Consider the following 15,378-nt stretch of genomic DNA (forward strand, 5'->3'; position numbering starts at 1 on the left):
TATTGAGCTGCTGTTAATATCATGGAAAACATAACAGTTCGATTAACTGTTTATTCAAGTTATGATTTATTTGCAACAATTCTGGTAATCTTAAGATTTGTTATCCTAAAATTCTCTAGACAAGTCTCAAGTTCTTAGGAAATATTGTATGTGAATATTTCAACATTTCTAGTACGTTAACATTCATGTGAGAATGGTACCCTCAAATATCCTATATAGACATATGTAGGTAAAAATGTTCCACAACTCAGTCAAATCTCATTCGATTTTCACGAGGATTGGTTTCTCGTTCGTGGTTTTTATTCCAAACTAATCTGGCATTCAAATGTGAACACAAGTTTTTTGTTCGAATTTCGTGCCAAAATCTTACCCCAAGATTCCTATATAGACATGGTCCAAGATTTCCCGCCCCCATAACTTGGTCAAATCTTATCCGATTTTCACGAGGATTGGCTTTTTCTCCATGGTTTTCCCCCCAGATTAATCTGGCATTCAAATCTGAACACATGTTTTTTGGTCGAATTTCATGCCAAAATCTTACCCCAAGATTCCTATTTACACACGGTTCCAAATTTCCCGCCCCCATAACTTGGTCAAATCTTATCCGATTTTCACGAAACCATGCTTTTTCTTTATAGTTTTCCCCCCAGATTAATCTGGCATTCAAATCTGAACACATGTTTTTTGGTCGAATTTCATGCCAAAATCTTACCCCAAGATTCCTATATAAACATGGGTCAAAATTTCCCACCCCCATAACTTGGTCAAATCTTATCCGATTTTCACGAGGATTGGCTTTTTCTTCATGGTTTTCCCTCCAGATTAATCTGGCATTCAAATCTGAACACAAATTTTTTGGTCGAATTTCATGCCAAAATCTTACCCCAAGATTCCCATATAGATACGGGTCAAAATTTCCCACCCCCATAACTTGGTCAAATCTTATCCGATTTTCACGAGGATTGGCTTTTTCTTCATGGTTTTCCCTCCAGATTAATCTGGCATTCAAATCTGAACACATGTTTTTTGGTCGAATTTCATGCCAAAATCTTACCCCAAGATTTCCGTATAGATATGGGTCAAAATTTCCCGCCCCCATAACTTGGCCAAATCTTATCCGATTTTCACGAAACTATGCTTTTTCTTCATGGTTTTCCCTGCAGAACTATCTGGCATTCAAATCTGAACACATGTTTTTTGGTCGAATTTCATGCCAAAATCTTACCCAAAGATTCCTATATAGACATGTTTCAAAATTTCCCGCCCCCATAACTTGGGCAAATCTTATCCGATTTTCACGAAACTATGCTTTTTCTTCATGGTTTTCCCTGCAGAATTATCTGCCATTCAAATCTGAACACATGTTTTTTGGTTGAATTTCATGCCAACATCTTACCCTAAGATTCCCATATAGATATGGGTCAAAATTTCCCACCCCCATAACTTGGTCAAATCTTATCCGATTTTCACGAGGATTGGCTTTTTCTTCATGGTTTTCCCTCCAGATTAATCTGGCATTCAAATCTGAACACAAATTTTTTGGTCGAATTTCATGCCAAAATCTTACCCCAAGATTCCCATATAGATATGGGTCAAAATTTCCCACCCCCATAACTTGGTCAAATCTTATCCGATTTTCACGAGGATTGGCTTTTTCTTCATGGTTTTCCCTCCAGATCAATCTGGCATTCAAATCTGAACACATGTTTTTTGGTCGAATTTCATGTCAAAATCTTACCCCAAGATTCCTATATAAACATGGGTCAAAATTTCCCACCCCCATAACTTGGTCAAATCTTATCCGATTTTCACGAGGATTGGCTTTTTCTTCATGGTTTTCCCCTCAGATTAATCTGGCATTCAAATCTGAACACATGTTTTTTGGTCGAATTTCATGTCAAAATCTTACCCCAAGATTCCTATATAAACATGGGCAAAATATTCCACCCCCATAACTTGGTCAAATCTTATCCGATTTTCACGAGGATTGGCTTTTTCTTCATGGTTTCCCTCCAGAATAATCTGGCATTCTCATCTGAACACATGTTTTTTGGTCGAATTTCATGTCAAAATCTTACCCCAAGATTCACATATAGACATGTGTCAAAATTTCCCGCCCCCATAACTTGGTCAAATCTTATCCGATTTTCACGAAACTATGCTTTTTCTTCATGGTTTTCCCTCCAGATTAATCTGGCATTCAAATCTGAACACATGTTTTTTGGTCGAATTTCATGTCAAAATCTTACCCCAAGATTCACATATAGACATGTGTCAAAATTTCCCACCCCCATAACTTGGTCAAATCTTATCCGATTTTCACGAGGATTGGCTTTTTCTTCATGGTTTTCCCTCCAGATCAATCTGGCATTCAAATCTGAACACATGTTTTTTGGTCGAATTTCATGTCAAAATCTTACCCCAAGATTCCTATATAAACATGGGTCAAAATTTCCCACCCCCAAAACTTGGCCAAATCTTATCCGATTTTCACGAGGATTGGCTTTTTCTTCATGGTTTTCCCTCCAGATTAATCTGGCATTCTAATCTGAACACATGTTTTTTGGTCGAATTTCATGTCAAAATCTTACCCCAAGATTCACATATAGACATGTGTCAAAATTTCCCGCCCCCATAACCTGGCCAAATCTTATCCGATTTTCACGAAACTATGCTTTTTCTTCATGGTTTTCCCTCCAGATTAATCTGGCATTCAAATCTGAACACATGTTTTTTGGTCGAATTTCATGTCAAAATCTTACCCCAAGATTCACATATAGACATGTGTCAAAATTTCCCACCCCCATAACTTGGTCAAATCTTATCCGATTTTCACGAGGATTGGCTTTTTCTTCATGGTTTTCCCTCCAGATTAATCTTGCATTCAAATTTGAACTCATGTTTTTTGGTCGAATTTCATGCCAAAATCTTACCCCAAGATTTCCGTATAGATATGGGTCAAAATTTCCCGCCCCCATAACGGCCAAATCTTATCCGATTTTCACGAAACTATGCTTTTTCTTCATGGTTTTCCCTCCAGATTAATCTGGCATTCAATTCTGAACACATGTTTTTTGGTCGAATTTCATGTCAAAATCTTACCCCAAGATTCCCATATAGATATGGGTCAAAATTTCCCACCCCCATAACTTGGTCAAATCTTATCCGATTTTCACAAGGATTGGCTTTTTCTTCATGGTTTTCCCTCCAGATTAATCTGGCATTCAAATCTGAACACAAATTTTTTGGTCGAATTTCATGCCAAAATCTTACCCCAAGATTCCCATATAGATATGGGTCAAAATTTCCCACCCCCATAACTTGGTCAAATCTTATCCGATTTTCACGAGGATTGGCTTTTTCTTCATGGTTTTCCCTCCAGATCAATCTGGCATTCAAATCTGAACACATGTTTTTTGGTCGAATTTCATGTCAAAATCTTACCCCAAGATTCCTATATATACATGGGTCAAAATTTCCCACCCCCATAACTTGGTCAAATCTTATCCGATTTTCACGAGGATTGGCTTTTTCTTCATGGGTTTCCCCTCAGATTAATCTTGCATTCAAATCTGAACACATGTTTTTTGGTCGAATTTCATGCCAAAATCTTACCCAAAGATTCCTATATAGACATGGTTCAAAATTTCCCGCCCCCATAACTTGGCCAAATTTTATCCGATTTTCACGAAACTATGCTTTTTCTTCATGGTTTTCCCCCCAGATTAATCTGGCATTCAAATCTGAACACATGTTTTTTGGTCGAATTTCATGCCTAAATCTTACCCCAAGATTCACATATAGACATGGGTCAAAATTTCCCATCCCCATAACTTGGTCAAATCTTATCCGATTTTCACGAAACTACGCTTTTTCTTTATAGTTTTCCCCCCAGATTAATCTGGCATTCAAATCTGAACACATGTTTTTTGGTCGAATTTCATGCCTAAATCTTACCCCAAGATTCCCATATAGATATGGGTCAAAATTTCCCACCCCCATAACTTGGTCAAATCTTATCCGATTTTCACGAGGATTGGCTTTTTCTTCATGGGTTTCCCCTCAGATTAATCTTGCATTCAAATCTGAACACATGTTTTTTGGTCGAATTTCATGCCAAAATCTTACCCAAAGATTCCTATATAGACATGGTTCAAAATTTCCCGCCCCCATAACTTGGCCAAATTTTATCCGATTTTCACGAAACTATGCTTTTTCTTCATGGTTTTCCCTCCAGATCAATCTGGCATTCAAATCTGAACACATGTTTTTTGGTCGAATTTCATGTCAAAATCTTACCCCAAGATTCCTATATATACATGGGTCAAAATTTCCCACCCCCATAACTTGGTCAAATCTTATCCGATTTTCACGAGGATTGGCTTTTTCTTCATGGGTTTCCCCTCAGATTAATCTTGCATTCAAATCTGAACACATGTTTTTTGGTCGAATTTCATGCCAAAATCTTACCCAAAGATTCCTATATAGACATGGTTCAAAATTTCCCGCCCCCATAACTTGGCCAAATTTTATCCGATTTTCACGAAACTATGCTTTTTCTTCATGGTTTTCCCCCCAGATTAATCTGGCATTCAAATCAGAACACATGTTTTTTGGTCGAATTTCATGCCAAAATCTTACCCCAAGATTCCTACATAGATATGGGTCAAAATTTCCCACCCCCATAACTTGGTCAAATGTCATCCGATTTTCACGAGCATTGGCTTTTTCTTCATGGTTTTCCCTCCAGATAAATCTGGCATTCAAATCTGAACACATGTTTTTTGGTCGAATTTCATGTCAAAATCTTACCCCAAAATTCACATATAGACATGTGTCAAAATTTCCCGCCCCCATAACTTGGCCAAATCTTATCCGATTTCCACGAAACTATGCTTTTTCTTCAGGGTTTTCCCCCAGATTAATCTGGCATTCAAATCTGAACACATGTTTTTTGGTCGAATTTCGTGCAAAAATCTTATCCCAAGATTCCCATATAGATATGGGTCAAAATTTCCCACCCCCATAACTTGGTCAAATCTTATCCGATTTTCACGACGATTGGCTTTTTCTTCATGGTTTTCCCTCCAGATAAATCTGGCATTCAAATCTGAACACATGTTTTTTGGTCGAATTTCATGTCAAAATCTTACCCCAAAATTCACATATAGACATGTATCAAAATTTCCCGCCCCCATAACTTGGCCAAATCTTATCCGATTTCCACGAAACTATGCTTTTTCTTCATGGTTTTCCCTCCAGATTAATCTGGTATTCAAAACTGAACACATGTTTTTTGGTCGAATTTCATGCCAAAATCTTACCCCAAGATTCCTATATAGACATGGTTCAAGATTTCCCGCCCCCATAACTTGGTCAAATCTTATCCGATTTTCACGAAACTATGCTTTTTCTCCATGGTTTTCCCTCCAGATTAATCTGGTATTCAAAGCTGAACACATGTTTTTTGGTCGAATTTCATGCCAAAATCTTACCCCAAGATTCCTATATAGACATGGGTCAAAATTTCCCACCCCCATAACTTTGTCAAATCGTATCCGATTTTCACGAGGATTGGCTTTTTCTTCATGGTTTTCCACCCAGTTTAATCTGGCATTCAAAACTGAACACATGTTTTTTGGTCGAATTTCATGCCAAAATCTTACCCCAAGATTCATATATAGACATGGGTCAAAATTTCCCACCCCCATAACTTTGTCAAATCTTATCCAATTTTCACGAGGATTGGCTTTTTCTTCATGGTTTTCACCCCAGATTAATCTGGCGTTCAAATCTGAACACATGTTTTTTGGTCGAATTTCATGCCAAAATCTTACCCCAAGATTCCTATATAGACATGATTCCAAATTTCCCGCCCCCATAACTTGGTCAAATCTTATCCGATTTTCACGAGGGTTGGCTTTTTCTTCATGGTTTTCCCCCCAGATTAATCTGGCGTTCAAATCTGAACACATGTTTTTTTGTCGAATTTCATGCCAAAATCTTACCCCAAGATTCCTATATAGACATGGTTCCAAATTTCCCGCCCCCATAACTTGGTCAAATCTTATCCGATTTTCACGAAACCATGCTTTTTCTTTATAGTTTTCCCCCCAGATTAATCTGGCATTCAAATCTGTACACATGTTTTTTGGTCGAATTTCATGCCAAAATCTTACCCCAAGATTCCCATATAGATATGGGTCAAAATTTCCCACCCCTACAACTTGGTCAAATCTTATCCGATTTTCACGAAACTATGCTTTTTCTTCATGGTTTTCCCTCCAGATTAATCTGGCATTCAAAACTGAACACATGTTCTTTGGTCGAATTTCATGCCAAAATCTTACCCCAAGATTCCTATATAGACATGGGTCAAAATTTCCCACCCCCATAACTTGGTCAAATCTTATCCGATTTTCACGAGGTTTGGCTTTTTCTCCATGGTTTTCCGCCCAGATTAATCAGGCATTCAAATCTGAACACATGTTTTTTGGTCGAATTTCATGCCAAAATCTTACCCCAAGATTCCTATATAGACATGGGTCAAAATTTCCTACCCCCCTAACGTGGTCAAATCTTATCCGATTTTCACGAGGTTTGGCTTTTTCTCCATGGTTTTCCGCCCAGATTAATCAGGCATTCAAAACTGAACACATCTTTTTTGGTCGAATTTCATGCCAAAATCTTACCATAAGATTCCTATATATAGACATGGGTCAAAATTTCCCACCCCCATAACTTTGTCAAATCTTATCCGATTTTCACGAGGATTGGCTTTTTCTTCATGGTTTTCCTTCAGATTAATCTGGCATTCAAATCTGAACACATGTTTTTTGGTCGAATTTCATGCCAAAATCTTACCCGAAGACTCCTATATAGACATGGGTCAAAATTTCCCACCCCCATAACTTTGTCAAATCTTATCCGATTTTCACGAGGATTGGCTTTTTCTTCATGGTTTTCCCTTCAGATTAATCTGGCATTCAAATCTGAACACATGTTTTTTGGTCGAATTTCATGCCAAAATCTTACCCCAAGATTCCTATATAGAGATGGTTCAAGATTTCCCGCGCCCCCAACTTGGTCAAATCTTATCAGATTTTCACGAAACTTGGGGTTTTGAACATGGTTTGGCCTGTAAATCAATTTGGCATCAAAATCTGACAACACTGTTTTTGGTCAAATTCAAGTCAAAGTGTTACCGGGATATGATATATAGACATAGGTCGAATTTTCCCACCCCCATAAGTTGCTCACATCTCATTCGATTTTAATGAAAATTGGGTTTTTGATTATCGTGTGGAAAAAGCAATAAACTGTACCATTTGCTAAAGAGGAAATACAGTATACCATCAAATGTAAAAAGTACCTCTGCCGTATACCCAAAGGGAAATTAAGGTACTGTTATTGTTGACTGCCCCATCTTAGTATATTTAACATGCGCTGTTAGCATCCCCTGAAACTCATACACTTAATTCTACAGCGTTCTAAAATGTCCCAACTTGCTCACTGTTAAATTACAGTGCCCGCTAATGTAATAGCAGACTGTAAAGAGTTAACATGTACATATCATGTTATTTATAACTTTGCAATTTGTTTCACTTCAACTTTGTTTATTTATGCAAAAATCTTTCAATTTGTTAAACTTACAAATGGAATTAAAGATTGAATCGCAATTGAAAAATTGATTTATATATATATAACTGATGACTAAGCACATTGAAAGTCTTTTACTGAGAAAACGCTTAAAATTCCCATGCACACAATAACTACATACGATAAATATTAAAAAAGAAACCTTTAAATATCTAAGTAGCTAAATTCTTTTAAATTTATTTATTTATTTATTTATATGCTCCTCGTTTTTTTGTTGCTTTGAAATGCAATTGGAAATGTTTAGTTGTTTGTTGCTTAATTTAATTTCGTTGCGCGCCCAAGAAAATGCAATTGGAGAATTTTTGAAATTTGTTTTGCTTTAAAAAACAATTTAAAAATGCACAAAATTATTTGTTTATTATTGCGTGAAACGAAACTCGCGACGCGTTTTCCAAACACACAAAGAACTCAATTATTATTATTATGTTTTTTTTTTTCATTCTGACCGAAACGTGCAAAAATTTTACAAAAAATGCTCGCGAGCTCATTTACAAGATATACAAATGTTTTTTTTTTAGTTAGTTAGTTTTTGCTTTTTTCACTTTACAACTAAATGCTGATTATGTGTTTAATTTACTAATTGTAAATGTATGTATAATTATAATTTTAGATAAGCACAGCAAACCAACCGCAAACCACCCCGCCCATTATGAGTGGGGTGGCGGCAGGGGAGGGATTTTTGTTGGGCGGGGATTACATTTGCTGTTGCTTATAATATAAATATAAATATATATATATATTGTTTTTGTTTTTGCCGAAAAAGATTGCATTTAAATGGGTTTTCGCTATAAATTGCTTTGACTATGACGCGTTGTTTGGGTTGTTGTTGTTTGAGTTGTTGTTGTTGTTGTTGTTGTTGTTGTTGTTTAAGTGTTTGTTACTAAACGTGCCGGACGCTTAGAATCATTTGAGCTTGGCATAGGCGTCCACCTTTTTGTGAAACTGATTGTAGTACTCGAGCGCAGCATTGCGAGTCTGGTTCAGCGCCTGGTTAATGTTCTCCGGTGAGAAGCGTCCACTGCAAGAATTAAACATGAGTTAATAGCAGTTAAGTTGGCAGGGTATAGCAATATTTAGAGAGGGAACAGTCAGAGCGTAGCTACGTCTTAATAGAAAAGGGGTTTCTCTTCATGAACTTGCCAAGAAATCATTTGCACTAGTTTATAGATAACAATCGCCGCCCTACACAGAGGGTATTATAATTTTATCTAGAAACGTGCAACGCATAGATGGAAACATCTGCGAACCCACAAAGTGCATATATATTCTTGATCAGCATCCATAGCCGAGTCTATATAGTCTCTCAGTTTTGAAGCTATCGTTAGGAAACTCTGGAATCGTCCCTCTTTCTTTTGCACGCAGTATATATGCCAGAAGCAGCTGGATCGGACCACTATATCATGTAGCTGCCGTAGGAACGATCGGTCGAAAATGAGCTACTAGCTTGTTGAACTTCCTGGTTTTTCTAGATATCTAAACCATATTCGGCCTTAACTATATTGCCTGTGCTTCTTGGATACGGGCAAGGGTTCGGTCTGCAAGGGTATCAAATCTTCAACTTTTGTAGACGTCGCTGACTAGTTCCATTTATATATATTGCCCGATAAGAATGATAGCGGAGCACTTACACCAGCACCTTCTCCTTGATGAGCGTCGCAGATTTGTCGTAACTGTTGACAGCCAGGTCCTTGGCGCCCGCAGCAAAGGCCTCCAGTTGGTGCGAGAAATTGGGCACATATTGATCAATCTGTGCGACCGAAAGGGAGAGAGACAGAGAGAGAGAGAGACAAATGGTGAGAAGCGTGACAAACCGGTTCGGTCAAGAAAAAAAGAGATTGGCAGTTGAGATAACTTTCCAAAATCAAAAACAGTTAAAAGAATGATGTCAGCTACTCACAAACTTGGCGACCGCGGGCCATTTGGAGCGCCAATAGTTCAGGGCGTTCGTGTACGCGTTGCAGCAGGCGTTGCGGGCGACCTTCCAGACGTCGCAGCTGGTCTTGATCGCCGGCTCGGCGTAGGGCGGAACGTGCTGCTCGGCCCATTTGTAGCCGCGTGCGCTGGCGCTCATTGTGACGTACCAGCCGCGCTGCACCTGGGGCAAAATGCCGGCGTTTTTCAACACTTTCCCGGTGGCGGATTTCTCAAAGAGACCTTTGCCGTTCGCCTCGGTGTCATAGTAGAGGGCGCCGGCAATCAGAGCCACAATCAAAATGCTGCCCAGCGTCCATTTGCAGCAGCCGCATTTCTTTTTCTGCGCCGCGTTCTGTTTGTTCTTTTTCTGTTGTGCGCTGCTCTTCTCCTGTACGTTCTACGGTAGAGAGAGAGAGAGCGAGATGGAGATAGAGCATGTTAAGTCATAGGTTAAAGCTTTAACAGCTGCTGTTAGGGCTGAGTGGAATGTGAAGGAGATGGGAGGAGGGGGCTGTTACCTTCTTAGCGGCGGGCGTTTGCTTGCCCTGTTTGCTTTGTTTCGGTTTAACCTGAGCCATAATTGTATATATTTTAAATTTCAATTAAACTTCTTGCAGCTGCGAGTATTTTAATAACTGCTGTTGTTGAAAATTTGCAATATATGTTAATGATTTTTTTTTTTTCTGTTGCTTCTGTTAAAAGTTAAAAGTAATGCGCGACAGACACAATAAATGCAATTAAGCTCGCAAAAGCTTCAAGTCTGTTGTCAACGCGTCGCAATTAAAGCAGAGCTTAGACAAGTCAAACGGTCAGCGAAAGTCGCAATTAAAGAAAACGAAAAAACAAAAAAAAAAAAGAAAGACGAACGAAAAAAATGCAGAAACAATTTGCACGTAGCAAGCGGCGCGCAGCTTGACACAAACACGAATGCGGGCAAAAGGCAAAAGGCGCGCAAAGCGTCAGCGCCGGCAGCGACGCCGACCGCAACGGCGGGCTGCTGCATACGTCACAAGGGCACACACAAAAATATGATGACGCGTCATCAGCTGAGCGCGAGCGAGAGAGCAAATTTGATAAGCTTTGTTACTGTTATAAAAGAGACAACATAAGCGAATACTTTTAAATATGTATTTACACGCACACACACACACACACACACACACACACACATTTACATGTGTGCATGTAATAGAGGCCAACGGGACAACAACAACTGTTGATAATCAAACAAGTTGAATGAACTGTGCACACCGCGAACTTTTTTTCAGACTTTGTAGACTTTGCAGCGGTGAAAAGTGGCTGTCAAAAAAATGTATATATTTGCTGATGAAAAAAAAAAAATAAAGGCAAACGGAAAATGACAACGAAGCAGGTTAAAAAGCAAAAAAGAAAAACATAAAATCACAGCGACGCCACGTGCAAGAAAATGGCCAGGCATGTACAAAAAAAAAAAATACTTGTTAGACTGTGCTGCTGCTTCTTCTTCTACTTCTGCCTCTGCGCTGGCATTTGTGACGTGGGCAGTGGTCAGGCATGACAGCAGCAGCAGCAGCAGCATCGCGCGAGCATCGTTATCTCGAGCCGAAAAAAAAATGAAAATGGAATGACACAAGCTGCGCACAATCAACAAGGGTGTGCAGGAGCAGAAGAGAAGGGGGGGGTGCTGTGGAACAGCCAATGGCAGCTATAACACATCAGCCAGAAACAGAAAGCGACGCTAGATGATCATAAATACATGTAGCTGCTGCCTGCGATAAGCGCAGTGCACACACGCACACATAAATAAATTAGCGGCAAAAAGTAGTCGGGCCGCATGGCAACGCCATGCACACACAGTTACACAGGCACACACACACACGCACACGCACGCACGCACACGCGTATAATTAAGCGCAGTTTGGGCTGCAAATTAAAAAGTAAAAAAAGAGAAATTATTGAACGCCCGGCAAATGCGACGCGAGCAGCCGCAGCAGCAGAGGCAGAGAGGCGGCGGCTGCGGCGGCGACGTCAGCTTTTTTTTTTTGCTTTTCTTTGCTTTTCGCGTTTAATGCAACAGACTTGTAAATGGCGCGAATTACTTTTAACACTAGAGCAAATTCCAATTGGAATTAATTTGCTTTTCAATATTTAAGCCAGAATTATGCTACAAGCGCTGGAAAATACTTTTTTGTTGTGTAGCTACTTGCAATAAACTGACACTCAGCACGCAACGTGCACACAATGGCGTCTGGGCCATTCACACGCTGCGCACGCAAGCAAACAGCTGTCGGTGTGACCAGCTGCGTTCGAAAACGTAACCCGGTGGAGTTTCTGACGTTAGGCGAATGCTGTCCGTTAAAATTCAAATGACAAAAACGTAACGCGAACTTACCTTCAAAACCGTTGTCAGCTCGTCTACGTACAAATCTTTGCGTTTGCCCGTTTGCAGCTCGGTGTTTAGATTTTTCACATCCTGCAGAAATGCGTGATATGCCGGCGACTGGGCCAACTGTTTCGTGGACTCCGTCCAATCGTTGTCTGTCCAATAAAAAAAAAATATATCAAATCGATGCCACAAAAAAGTTGTAAAACGAAAAAAAAAAACATACCAATTGTCTGCAAGAGCACCAAACTGGAGAGCTGCTGTTTCTTATAGTTCATGCGCCACACCTTGAAGCAATCCTCCGCCCCGCTGCTCAGCAAACAGCTGATGCAGCCCTCGATCTCCGTGCGCTGCTTTTTCGACTCGATCTCGCGCAGCAGCGTCAGGAAAATGTTCGCCTGCTTCACGGGGCTGGCAATGTACAGTTGCTGCGAAAATGCCAGACAATCGTTATCGTTAAAACGTTATCGATAATTTTATCGTTATCGTTTAGGGCTACTCACCAGCAGCTGAGTGGCGCTCCGCTTGAGGCTCTGCTGCAGCTCCTTGGCAAAGTTGTTGTAGCTGGCATTCAGGGCATTGTAGCAGGCGAAGAACTCCTGCTGATTCAGCTGCAGCGTCTCGGATTTGCGTGCTGCAGCCGCAAGCAGCACACGCTCAATGTGCTCGACAACGAATTTGGTAAAGCTCTTCATCTCGAGGTTGGGCAGCATCAGGTTCTGCCAGACCTTGACGCCCTCGGTCAGCGACTGATGCCCGCCCTGCCCGATGGCCCACAGGATGCTGAGGCAGATGTTGCTGCGATTCTGATAGGAGTTGCGCAACAGCGCCGTCTTGGCCATGTTGTGCGCGCAAATGCTGGGCCAGTTCTGGCCAATTAGCTGCAGCACAAACTTGTAGCCGGCCACGGTCTGGCCGCTGTTCAGTTCTGTGGCCATGCTGTCCAGCAGCGAGTAGAAGAAATACTCTAGATTCGTTTCGCCCACGCTGCGCAGAAACTCCAAAATTGCCTGCTTCAGTCCGGAGCTGGCCAAATTGCTCGGATATTGCGCACTCCTTCCGGAGAATGTCGGATCACAGTCGTAGGACAGGACGCCGTTCAGATAGCTGGCAATCTGCAATCCGGGAAATATATTCGGGATTACTCAAGCATGCAGTCGAAAATAAGGGCAACATGTGAAGGTAAACCAAACAGGAGAAGAATAACGATAAAGGGGAAAGAGAATATATGAGGATTCACCAGATTCACGCAGTGGAATATAAGTGGAAACAAGAATGCAGTCGGAAATAGGGGAACCATGTGAGGGTAAATCAAGCAAGAGAAAGAAAAAGCTTCTAAAATGAATAAGAATAAAGGGAAAATAGAAGAGAGAGAAAGGGATTCGCCAGATTCACGCAGTGGAATATAAGTGGAAACAAGAATGCAGTCGGAAATAGGGGAACCATGTGAAGGTAAATCAAACAAGAGAAAGAAAAAGCTTCTATAATGAATAAGAATAAAGGGAAAATAGAAGAGAGAGAGAAAGAGATTCGCCAGATTCACGCAGTGGAATATAAGTGGAAACAAGAATGCAGTCGGAAATAGGGGAACCATGTGAAGGTAAATCAAAATATTGAATGGAGACTAAATGGAAGATGGTGCTGATCTTGAAGAAACTCTTAAGAGAGAAGAGAGGAGTTTATATCAAGGCTGTAACTAAACCGATTCGAAAATGGATTTAAAATATTTTTACTAAAAAACGAATGATAAAAACCAAAATAAACTGTCTATATTAATTAAACAAGAGTAAAATATAGAAGAACGATAAAAAGATCGGAAAAAGCGAATATTGAAGATTCGAAAGATTCACGCAGCGGAATATAAGTGGAAACAAGAATGCAGTCGAAAGTAAGAGAACCATGTGAAGGTAAATCAAAATATTGAATGGAGACTAAATGGAAGATGGTGCTGATCTTGAAGAAACTCTTGAGAGAGAAGAGAAGAGTTTATATCAAGGCTGTAACTGAACCGATTCGAAAATGGATTTACAATATTTTTACTAAAAAACGAATGATAAAAACCAAAATAAACTGTCTATATTAGTTAAACAAGAGAACGATAAAAAGATCGGAAAAAGCGAATATTGAAGATTCGAAAGATTCACGCAGCGGAATATAAGTGAAAACGAGAATAATTCTCTTTGGAATCAATTTTTCTTTGTCTAAATTCGCTCAAAATTTCACTCATATTGATAAAAAAGAAACTGAAACTAGGTTCTTCATTATTTGAGCTTCACATAGAAGCTCGTATATCTATCCACACACATATGAAATTCGTAATTTCAACCGTGCAACGCCGGTCAATTTTCGCTTACATTGCTCAGCCAGCGCAGCTCGGAGCCGGGGCAGCTGATTTTCACCTGCGCCACCTGCGCGGCGAAATCGTCGATCGTTATTTGCTTCATGGCCTGTTCTAGGGATTTCGCTTTCGCCGCTGGCTTCGGTTGCTTTTTCGCCGAATCTGCTCCAGTTGATTTCGCCGCATTTGGATTTGTTTTGCGTGGCGATTGCGATTTGCCCTTGGAAGAAGCAGATGCAATGCTTGATGTGGATTTTGCCGGTGAATTCGATTTGTTGTTGTTGTTGTTGCTGCTGTTGTTGCCGAATAAGTTGCGATATTGCTGTGTTGGCACTGGAAAAGTACAGTATTTACTTTTTGTTAATTGTTGCTTTTGTTGTAGGCTAATCTAATCGCTTACTGAGCTCCTCCAGCTTGGGCAGCTGGGCGGCAATGCGCTTCTGTTCCGTATGGGCGCTGACCTTCTTTTCCAGATTCTTTTGTTTGCGCGATTTGGACACGACTTCCCATTGATTGGACGCAGCGGACATTTTCGTGATGTATTTTATTCAATTAATGCGCTAATTAACGAGTGCAACGAAACTATGTCCGACCGGCTGTGTGGGAAAACAAATAAATACTCGAAACCTCAAGCTGCATACTAATTTCAGTACACGCTTGCCAACACTGACTGCTGTTGCGCTCTTTGGTGAGCGTGTACTTTGGTTAACAGCAGCCGTTCAAAAACTGGCTCTCATTATGTTAGCTTAACAGACGAAGAGCGTTCATAAGTGCCGCTCATTTTTATTTCAATGTTCAGCATTTGTCGTGTAAGAAACTTTGGTCACACTAAGGACACTATCCACTTTTTGAATTTTTATTAACGGACCGTTGCTTTTTCGTGCTTGCATTTGCCAATTAAAAAGTGTAGTAAAATAACAACAAATCATTGCATTTAATCCAAAATACCGTTTATTACGCCAGCGATAGTTTCCCACTTGCAAACTGTTAGTCTCTTAGCATCTGTTAAGTTAACAGACTAAGAGCACGCATGTTTCTTAACAGCACAATTTTCGCCGCACACCAGTATTAAAGCGTTACATTTTTAAAAATACTGGTCACAGAT

The 15,378-nt window shown here is 40.1% G+C and overlaps 1 protein-coding gene across 6 annotated transcripts; it reads right to left on the reverse strand.

The window, feature by feature from the left end:
- Positions 1–8,045: 8,045 nt before the first annotated feature.
- Tmem214 (Transmembrane protein 214) lies at positions 8,046–14,890 on the reverse strand. 6 transcript variants are annotated; one of them, XM_002059150.4, is made up of 8 exons: positions 14,674–14,890; positions 14,290–14,606; positions 12,439–13,050; positions 12,162–12,363; positions 11,945–12,090; positions 9,557–9,970; positions 9,288–9,406; positions 8,046–8,677 (listed from the first exon to the last, which is right to left on the reverse strand). In XM_002059150.4, the coding sequence occupies exons 1-8, from the start codon at positions 14,801–14,803 to the stop codon at positions 8,563–8,565; spliced, it is 2,055 nt and encodes a 684-aa protein (XP_002059186.2). In that variant the 5' UTR covers positions 14,804–14,890; the 3' UTR covers positions 8,046–8,562. The 6 variants fall into 6 exon arrangements, with proteins under 6 accessions (XP_002059186.2, XP_015024419.1, XP_015024420.1 ...); XM_015168933.3 differs by lacking the exons at positions 11,945–12,090; positions 12,162–12,363; positions 12,439–13,050; positions 14,290–14,606; positions 14,674–14,890 and adding exons at positions 10,092–10,211; positions 11,652–11,784; XM_015168934.3 differs by lacking the exons at positions 11,945–12,090; positions 12,162–12,363; positions 12,439–13,050; positions 14,290–14,606; positions 14,674–14,890 and adding exons at positions 10,092–10,211; positions 11,756–11,783.
- Positions 14,891–15,378: the final 488 nt, after the last annotated feature.

This window comes from Drosophila virilis, chromosome 4 (genome assembly GCF_030788295.1).
Source record: "Drosophila virilis strain 15010-1051.87 chromosome 4, Dvir_AGI_RSII-ME, whole genome shotgun sequence".
Taxonomy (NCBI): Eukaryota; Metazoa; Arthropoda; class Insecta; order Diptera; family Drosophilidae; genus Drosophila; species Drosophila virilis.

What these genes read in the sequence shown, in the direction of transcription:
- Tmem214 (XM_002059150.4), bottom strand. Translation starts at nt 14,803, where the DNA reads ATGTCCGCTGCGTCCAATCAATGGGAAGTCGTGTCCAAATCGCGCAAA. An exon ending in AGCTGCGCTGGCTGAGCAAT is followed by an intron (nt 13,051 to 14,289) that starts GTAAGCGAAAAT and finishes CCCGGATTGCAG; the next exon opens with ATTGCCAGCTATCTGAACGG. An exon ending in GGCCCGCGGTCGCCAAGTTT is followed by an intron (nt 9,407 to 9,556) that starts GTGAGTAGCTGA and finishes TCGGTCGCACAG; the next exon opens with ATTGATCAATATGTGCCCAA.